This window comes from Thunnus albacares, chromosome 21, assembly GCF_914725855.1.
Source record: "Thunnus albacares chromosome 21, fThuAlb1.1, whole genome shotgun sequence".
NCBI lineage: Eukaryota > Metazoa > Chordata > Actinopteri > Scombriformes > Scombridae > Thunnus > Thunnus albacares.
The window spans coordinates 9,491,867-9,501,965 of record NC_058126.1 but is presented as its reverse complement, the minus strand read 5'-3'; the positions used below and the strand labels follow the sequence as shown (position 1 = coordinate 9,501,965).

The 10,099-nt window shown below is 40.1% G+C and overlaps 1 protein-coding gene across 2 annotated transcripts in view; it reads left to right on the top strand.

The window, feature by feature from the left end:
• The first annotated feature begins 207 nt into the window (after nucleotides 1-207).
• The window catches only part of nrbp2b (nuclear receptor binding protein 2b), a 39,542-nt gene continuing 29,650 nt past the window's right edge, over nucleotides 208-10,099 (top strand). For both annotated transcript variants that reach the window (XM_044339782.1, XM_044339781.1), the window contains exon 1: nucleotides 208-962. In XM_044339782.1, the coding sequence (XP_044195717.1) occupies nucleotides 843-962 (120 nt within the window). In that variant the 5' untranslated portion in view covers nucleotides 208-842. The remainder of the gene's footprint in view (nucleotides 963-10,099) is intronic.

Sequence of the window (10,099 nt, the reverse complement as noted above, 5' to 3'; positions counted from 1 at the left end):
TAAAATATAATACAAACAAGGTGTTGTGCATAAACTGAAGCATGACACAATATAAAAACACAACATTACAGACATAATGTCGGATAAGGTGCTACGGCTTTTTCTTTTACGCAGACTCAGTTTTTTTACGCCTACATAAATATATTGTGCGCATTCACTGGTGTCTTTACGGTATTTTTGCTCCATCTCCCTGCGCACGGTGCCTGGCAGGAGATTACGGCTTCAGAGCAGCAGCAACACCGACAATGACGCGTGTGGAAGACGGTGGAAAAATGAGCTCTCCTCCGTGAAAAAACAGACGCACGGGGGGAGTCACACAACATTTCACTTCACCGACTCGAGCTTTTTTTTTTTTTTTTTACACCCGCGTCGCTCCGGCGTGACTGTGAATGAAACGGACCAGCAGGAAAAAAACATTTCGCAACCTATTTTGCATGCAGCCTACAGGGCGCATGAAGAGTCTGGGATATATTTTTCCACCCTGCTCAGTTCTTCCAACGACCCTGCAATGTGTACACGCTTTGTTTTTATCTAAAGGAAGTGTTTGTATTTTTTTTCCCTTTCTGACTGAGGAGGGCATCCTGCGCTTGTTTTAAGCAATCTCCTAAAATTTTTTCCCCCTTAGAAGATGTTTTGAGCGCCAAGGGGGCTGGTGTCGTCTTCACTGCGCAGACAAGCGGCGGACTGCGCGTCTCTCTCTCTCTCCTCCACAACAACACAACAGACAAGAGACAGGAGGAAGAGGAGGGAGGGAAGGAAAGGAAAGGAAGGGAAGGTGAAAAGGAAAAAAAAAATAAAGGTTTGATCTGTGGTTGGAAAACCTGGAAATATACGGCATTAAAATGACGATGTCCGTCCCGGAGAGGAAATCAGGATCCGAGGGGAAGGAGGAGGAGAGCGAGGATGAGAGTGAAATCCTGGAGGAGAGCCCCTGCGGCCGCTGGCAGAAGCGAAAAGAGCAGGTTGGTCGATTGTCTGTGTCTGTGTGTGTGTATTTATATATGTGTGTGTGTGTTTCTGTGAATTGCAAGCGATCTGCTCCTTAATGAGGGAATAAATAAGCGAAGTTGCCCACTCTGAGCACGCTGGACACCCCGCATTATGCAATGTTTGAGCCAGCTCCATGTATTATTGCACTGGTGTGTGTGTTTTTTTTTTGCACTATCCCACCTCAAGCCTCACTCAGTTCCATCTCTATTGATCTACATAGCCCACATGAAGTCTATTTCAGTGAGAAATTCAACTTTATTATTCAACTTCTGCTGTTTCTGCTCAGTTCTCTGTTCATGATATTGACATTGTCACTCTGGCACATTTAATTACAGGTTTCAAATCAAACAAACATACTCTAACAAGTCTTAACTACTCCACCTCATCACTAAAAATAAAGCTAAAATTAAATTGTTGCACCATGGAAAGAGGCAGCAGTGAGAGAGTGTGTAATGATTACTGGTTATTGCAAAACTGAGTGAGGTAATATAAAGTGCTGCTCATCAAAATTAGAGATTTCAAAACAGGAACCAACAATCATTTTATTACCAATCATTCTGCAGATTGTTTTCTTGAATCTCAATCACTAAATTGATTGTTGGGTCTATAAAATGTCAGAAAACTGTGAAAAACAGCCATCAAAATTGAATAAAATTCATAGTGACTGTTTCAATTATCCTTTTTGGTCTCAAATTAAGTCCAAAAAACAAAAATATTCAGTTTTCAATAACAGAAAACATTGAAAATTCTCACATTTTATGAGTTTGAACTTGGGAATGTTGGTATTCTTGCTTTAAAAATGACACAAATGATTAATTGACCATCAAAACAGACGAATCCATTAATTTACTAATCGTTTCAGCTCTAATTTTATTCATACAGCACATGCATTTCTCTCTGAACAACATGCAAAACCGGCTTTGACCCTCCATTCACAAAAAATAGCAGATTTCTTGTTGCAGCATCTTTAAAGGCATCCAGAGCAGATTCAAACAACTCGAGGAAGAACTCATTTGCAATAAATAAGTGGCAATATTGTTGCAGGCTCCTGTTGTTTGTGGCAGAAATAATAATCTATTTTCATCTAATCAAGTGATGCATTTCCTCGTCTATCTCAGATCTACAGCTGTTGTTATGACTCTGCCACCTTCATATTTCTATGTTTGGATCAGCAGTAGTTGTTTTGTCCAGACAAAGCATCAGCAGCATAACAGAAAATAACCCAGTGGCTGCGCTGGGAGCCTCCTCTCCTATCAATAAGGCCGCGTTTGTTTCATGTCAACATCAAAGACCTGAAACGCAGCACAGTATCTGCGACATTCACAGCATCAGCCGCCCTGATGAGACTGAAACTCGTCCTCAGGCATTTTACAGAAACGCCCTAAAAAAGTTTGGTTATTATCAGAGAGGAAACAAACATTCTTCTAAACGGTCGAGACATTGTGAAGCAGCAGGTGCCGCCTTCGCTAACAGCTCCAGATAAGACTGGAGAGTTTATGTTGAAGGTTATCTCTCGTACACACACGGTGTCCTCTGCAGCCACCTGACCTCCCTCTCTTACACTGTACCGTTAAGCATTCTTCATGTTTAGAAAGCACACACACACACACACACACACACACACACACACACACACACACACTACACCGCTATCAAACCCCAGTGTTTTTCCACCCATTGATTACCCATCTGTGTGTGTATGTGTGGTGTTTTCTGGGTTGCTTCCACTGTCACATTTCCATTTACTCCCCACTGACAGCATCAGTCATGAAGGGCTGGTTGGTACAGTAAAAAAAATCCATATCAGAATATCTCTCGTACACACACGGTGTCATTTTTTGATGTCAGTATATATCATGAAATTAAAAGTCTATGCTAAATAACATAAAATACTCATTTATGTTCCACTGATGCATCTTGAAAAAGCAAACATGAAACTTTATTAGCTAATTTTGTTCATTTTTAATCACAATTTGCTTGGAATCCATAATTTTGCTAAACAAAACAGTGATATGGAACTCTGTTATTTTCAATCAATCAATCTGTCAATTTTCTGTCAATTTGGCTAATTCTTTGTTTATAAAATGTCAGAAAATAGTGAAAAATGGCCATCATTACCCCCTAAACCACAAGGCGATGTCTTCAGATGACTTTTCTCCAACCAACAACCCAAAAACCAAGAGGATATTCACTTTAAACTCATAAAGCCACAAAAAACATAAAATCCTCACATTTAAGAACCTTGAACCAGCAAATTTTTTTAGCGTTTTTGCCTCAAAAATGACAATTACAAACTCTTTTTAGATACATTTTCTGTTGATTGACTAATCGACTAATCATTACAGCACTACTACGATATGACCATCATGATACATTCCTACCTACAGCCCTTAAACTAGGGCTGCAACTAGTGATTATATTCATTTATGCTTAATATGTTGATTATTTTCATGGTTGATCGAGACGATCAAGTCTATAAAATGTCAGAAAACTGAAAAAACGTGAAGGTGAAGTCACCAAATTGCTTGTTTTCCCCAAAGAACAGTTCAAAACCCCCAAAATATTCAGTTTACAATCACATAAAACAAAGAAAAGTGATGATTAAAGAAAAGTGCACTCACTCACACCGGTCAATAAAGAGAATTTTAGTTGGAAAGGTCACTTATGTCTTAATATACTTACCTTGACATGACGTAATCATCATCTAACCTCAGTTATGAATAGGCCTTTTTTTTCATTTGCCCCAGTTTCCAGGCTTCAGTGTTTATACATGTTTGATCCACACTATCACAAACAGAATGAACCCATGTGATAATAGCTGTTGCTAACCAACTCATAAAGCAGCTCAAACAGGTTACTAACAACAGTGCAGCTGCCTCAAGTCAAACCACAAATTGTGGTAAATGGTCTGTGAGATCATATCAAACCTTTAATAGTAACAAAGCAATCAGTCAAAAACACGTTGACACTATGCATTTTAAAACTGTTGTGGTGCACAAGTGTTGCATGTTTCCTTGTTTTTCTTCTCTTTCTCTCCGTGCAGCAGGCCTGGGTGTGTCTGAGCAGCCTTGAAATGCTTATGAATCCTCGGTAAATAAGTCAGTGGGTGAAAGTTGAGAATACACGCTGCCATATCTGTTATTCAACTCAGGCATTAAAAATAAATACAAGTCACATGGTCAGCACATGGTATTGTTGCCCCGCACGGCTGTTTTTTCTCAGCGCAGGCGAGAAGTCGAAGTGGTTTGGACTTTTTTTTTTTAATTGCATTAATGTGTGTTGCCTTCAAAGTCAGTTTAACCCTCTGTCTTGGCTTTTCTCTTGGACCGAGCGGCATCGCTGTGATTGGAAAGCAAAAAACTGTGCGAGCAGCTGTATTAGTGGAAATCTTTCCTTGCTCAGTTGTTTTGTTTTTTTTGTTGTTGTTGTTTCTGTTGATGTTTGTGTGAAAAGAAGCAGAAAATGTTCCCTTGAGTAACACCACAAGATGACACAAGATGTTATTCAAACTAAACTTGATGGTTTATCGTATTTTCTTTCCAGGAACAAGAAATTAAACCGAGTGGACAAATGTTTCACATGTTGCAATGTGCTCTTCTTGTTAACTTACTAGGAAATTAGCACGTCAGTAGCAACATGATTTACAAGTTCTTGATTTACATACTGTACAGTATCTGACTGGTAGCACGTAACCTCTTGATTGAGTCACGTGTGCCTTCCCAGAATGGTGACATTCAGGCTAACGCAGCACTTTTGACAATACGGTGACTCACAAAATGTTGCTGTTGAAGCATGAGTCTGTCAAAATCAGCCCTTGTCTTTTCACCCTGACTCATCACACCGAGCTCATTTTATTACAGTCTGGTCTGGACAGATTATCACTGGCCAACCCTTGTGATCTTAGCTGCATAATGCAGCAGGGCAGGTCTCCGGAAGTGAGAGAGTACAGAGTACTCTTTCTAGTAATTGCTCTGTGAAAGACACATCCTCTGTTTCCAGGTTCTGCATCCATCTGCTCATAGTGAGGTGAAAATGAAGCGGCTCAGGGTCAGACACGTTCACCGAGGTGTTAATTCACATTCACGGATGAATATGTGAGGTTGAGTGTGACGGCTAGATGCTTGTTTCTGCACTTGCGTGTAACCCAAATTCCCATGCTTGTGTCAGGACTGAGAAACTCGAGGCAATGACTCACGTAGAGCCAGAGGTGAGAAGACAGTATTGCGACAGGCCTTTTTTCCACAGAAGACACGGTGTCACAGGTTCATGGGTGTCAATAATTAAATTAATGGCTGAATTAGCTGCTTCAGTTTCTGGGTCCTTGTATTCTGCTTATGTTATTAATAACACCTCTGCTTTTCCTGCAGTGACAAATCAAAATGTCTGCTGTGAAAAAGGCTGATATTGATAACAGTATTATTGTCCATCATGTAATTATGTGAGGATGTTCAGGGTTTTCCCTGGAAAAGTGTTTATCCAAAGCGGTAAGGTAAGCCACCCAGATCCCGACGCATCTCATCTCTTAATCAATTTAGTGAGTAGATGATGGAAAAGAGCCACAGTCATTAAACGTATGGCATCAGTTTAATATCATCTCTTTGCTTTTCCTCTGCAGGTATAACTGTATGAATTTATACATTTATACATCTTAGCAGAGACGGTGGTTGTTTCAGTGAGGTAGACCACCTAAATAACATGGGAAAAGGCTGTTTTTTGTATTTTGCTAACATAAAACCCATTTTTTTTAAGATAATCTATATGAAAATAGACGAGCACTATAAGCAGGTCATGTCATGTGGTCATGTTAATTTGCACTCTGGTGTGTGGAGCATCACATGATGCGTTACTTTAACAAGTCACTATTCCTTTATTTTCTGCACTTGAGTGAAAGTTATTAATAAAATACAATTCAACCAACTACAACACTGTAGTAGTTATCAAAAAGTCAGATAAGGGGTTATATGAGGTTATACATAAGTGCGGCAGCTGAGGATATTTTTCATATTTTTTTGATTGATCATTTAGTCTATAAAGTGGAAAATCACATTCATCCAAAACCCAAAGTAACATCTCTAATTGCTTGTTTTTTACCAACCAAAAGTCCAAACCCGAAGATATTCAGCTCACAGTGATATCAAATGGAGAAAAGCAGCAAATCTTCACATTTGAGGAGTTGGAAACAGGGTATGTTTTTGCATTTTTGCTGATGATAAATAATTTTAGCAGTAGCTGTATAATTTTTGTCAGGCAATGCAGTGTGTTTAAAATCTGAGGTTAGCCACACACGTTGGATTAAGAAACAGCCATGATGTATGCAAAGCAGTTTCGGGATGTTATCCATGTCTAAGGTCACAAAGACGAACCATTAAACAGAGCAAACGAACCTTCGGCACACAGCGTTGCCCCTCATAAGCCCATGTCAAGTTGTGGCTTGCACTAAGCCCTGCCTGTCCTGAGGGGATCCCCCTAATGACTTACACTCCATAATAATCCAGCAGCGTGGGCATGCTCACTGGTTTGACAGCTGCCCTATGAGGAATGACATCCACTCAGATTTCCCTGGGGGCGGGGGGCAGGGGGGGGACTGAGAGCAGGGACAGTCAGCTTTGATCCACCTGTTAACATAGTCGCTCTGCCAACGGCGGTCCCCGGCGCCTGTTGCTCAAGACTTTACTAGGAAACACATCAACCCCCCCTCAGTTCCCTGGAATACAAATACAATCTGTGCAGATGATTCTTTTAGGGATGCTGGATGACTTTGGTCTTGACTGAATGTCTCAACAACTATTGGACTGATTTCCCTGACATGTTGTACAGACAGTCATGGTCCTCAGAGGATTGGCATGAAATTTGGTGCAGATGTCTACATCTCTGCAGGATGAAGTGTAGTAACTTTGGAGAGCCTTTAAATTTTCATCTAGCACCATAATCAGCTCAAAATCTTACTTAAGGCAGCTTTAGTCAGTGCGACAACAACGAATATGTGACTTCATTGCATGTCACATTTTGTGAGACGCCTACGATAAAATCTTGGTCACAATCTGCGTAAGTCTGCACAATATCAGTCTGAGGCTGTCAGATTGTTTGCTGGATGTGTGGTGAATCATAGCGCTACGATGTAAATAGAACCAAGTATATGAAAGCGGAGGCACGTCATCAGCTTTTGATGTTTTTGAAAATGCGGCAAAGTCACACAAACCTCTTTTTCATTGCGTGCCGTGGACGTAAGGAGGAGAACGAGTATGTTTCCCCCCTGAACTTTATTTTAAAAACTGCACTCATGAAATGTCACGCCAGGCCAGTGTATCCTGTCATTTCATGTTGTATTCTGTTTTGTTTGTTTGTAGACGTGGGTCATAGCAGCAGTCACATTTGGGCCTAAATTTCTGACTCAGGCTGTCTTTTGTCTCCAAAGCTCCAAATTGATTGTCGCTGGACGTGTCTCACAGTGAGATCCAGGAGCACCGTTTTGGATTGACGACCAAAGATTGTCTCACAATTGTCTCAGACAAAATCACACAGTGTAAAGGGGCCTTTTATAGTCCAGTACTTTGCTCGAATGTCACTATTTTTGCAGGTATTCCTACCTCCAACCTCAGCTGTACTTTGTGTTCAGTGCTGATTAGCTAACACACTAAACAAAAATATGTCTGCTAAACCTTAAAGATCACCTCCAGACATGTTTTAATACATATAAAAATATTGTGCATGGATCAATAATGTGTGTCTGATATGTTTTTTCCACAAAAAAACTATAATTAAAATGGCATCTGCTCCTTCTCCCTCATTAAAAATGCCAGAATCTATAAATATGCAAATGTTTAAAAAAGTGTTGGATACAAGATGTCTCCTACTTCACCGTAAAGTCTATTCTTAGTGTTTATGCTCTGGAGGCTTCATGTTTCCACATCATGCTTGTGTAAGTTGAATATTGGACCGGGATTGACTTCCAAACTATTTGTGATGTCACAAATCCTGCTCATAGGCCCCTTTTTTAAAATCATATTTTCAACAAGCGCAGAGAAACTTTCAGCAGATGAAAGTAAAAACAGCCTTCACCGTTCCGCAAGGTGAAGCTCAAACATCAAACTGTAGGAACAAGAAGAAAAACATATTTTTGAGCGTAGAGGGACTTTAACATGCACTGCTGTCGACTGCTCGCATGGCTGTGGACTCGTAGTCTTGTTCAAAGATTGTTGAACATTTCACTTAATTATTTAAACCTATTCTAACAAAAAAGATCTGATTATGTAAAATACCTCAGAGATAGAGAATTACACCTAAAACAGTATCATCTGATAAACTTATTTGTGCAGTAAAATAAGATATAATGTGGTATTGTGGTATCTTGTTGCGGCTACAGAATTGGACACATTTGCATGTTTGTGTCGGCGCAGATGTGTGTGTGTGTGTGTGTGTGTGTGTGTGTGTGTGTGTGTGTGTGTGTGTGTGTGTGTGTCGATTAAAGGTTATGCTGGTTAAAATTTGCCCATCTGTACGGGAATAGTAGCGAACTGCAGCTCCTCCTCCTCTCGACACGCCATCAGATTTATGAATGGTTTAATGACACCGTGTAACTCACCTTCTCATATGTGATGACGTGCTCTATTTTACAGCCTGGGCGTCTTTGACCTTGCCTGCCAGATTACATCAAATAAAGGTAGCGTGCTATTTTCATCCACGTATTTGATAGCTGTTGTAGTAAAAGTTTCACGACACAGCTCTCAGCCAGTGGGGGTGTTTCAAATGAAAATGCAAATTAATGGTGGCACGCTGTTGTGCGTATGAGCTAATCGTTGTGCTTTTGAACACACAAAGAGCAGACGTACTCCTGATACACTTGGGATAAGCTGAATACTCTCTGGTGTTTACAGAGTATCACTAGTGCATGGAGGAAGCCTGTTTATACAAAACAATAGCAGGCAGGACTTGCATAGCACCTGAATGATGTGTTTTAGGTGCCGTTCACTCATTGGTCAGCATCTAGACAAGGAAGCTATTACTATATAGTCTCCAGCTTGCTAATAGCTTGAAGGTAACGTCCACTCTCTGATATACAGTACATACTGTTATCATCAGCCTGTGATATTGAGTGCATTCCTTGAGTTCATTTGAGTGTAAGTGTGGCAGCTGGCATCCAAACTTGAATGCAGATGGAAGAGAGGAAGGAGAAGGAAAGAGCGTGCCTCTGTTAAAATTTTCCACTCGCATTAGCAAATTAATCCAGTCGAGAAAACCTGCGTTGTACCTCTAGTTCAAAGCAACACGCCCTCCAGCTGCACTGCATAGAGCTAAATTGATAAATTGTTCCCTCAGATTATTGGCTTAAGCCCTCAAATCATAAATAAATGTGTGTCTTATACTTACTGCAGTCCCTCAATTTACCAATTTGTGCCATTGAAATAATTACTTTGTTTTCTCGTTTACTTATCCTGTGTTTAAGTCATATTGTGAAGACTATAAATACAAACAGCCAAGTGGGAAAGAAACATTTACGTCAACCTCCGAGTTGCAATTACATGCAGGGCAGATGGGGAATTTGTGACCACCATATCTTTCACTCGGTGAACAAAATGCCAAAAGTGTAAACAAAGCAGAGACAAAATGGCTCCAAAGGCACCGTAATCAGCAGTTGAATGTAAATAATATATCAGCAGTAATGTAATTGATATAATTAAAAATGAGATGTATAGCCTGCACTATTTTCCATTTAGTTTATCTTGTTAACAAACCGCTGTGTGACATAAGAAAATGGAGAAATGGAAAAATCAACAAAACTATGGGAATGAATTATGATTTATTAAAAAAATGTTCCCTCCTGACATCACTTTGTATCTCTTACTGCAACATTTTGCAGATTTACTGTGACAGGTTGAAAACTGCACCTGAACTGTCTGAATCCAGTCCAGATCTTCTTGTCACAACAGATCCACACTCACACTCCTCTTCAGTATTGTGAAACATACAATAGGACATTATACAAAATGTAGGAACAACAACAACAACAAAGGAAACCTGTGGTGCAGGTTCTGTTGTCTTTAAGTAGAGCTGTCACATAGATGGCTTTAATTGCTTCTGGGCCTGTATTACATCCATGGGATTACAGAGC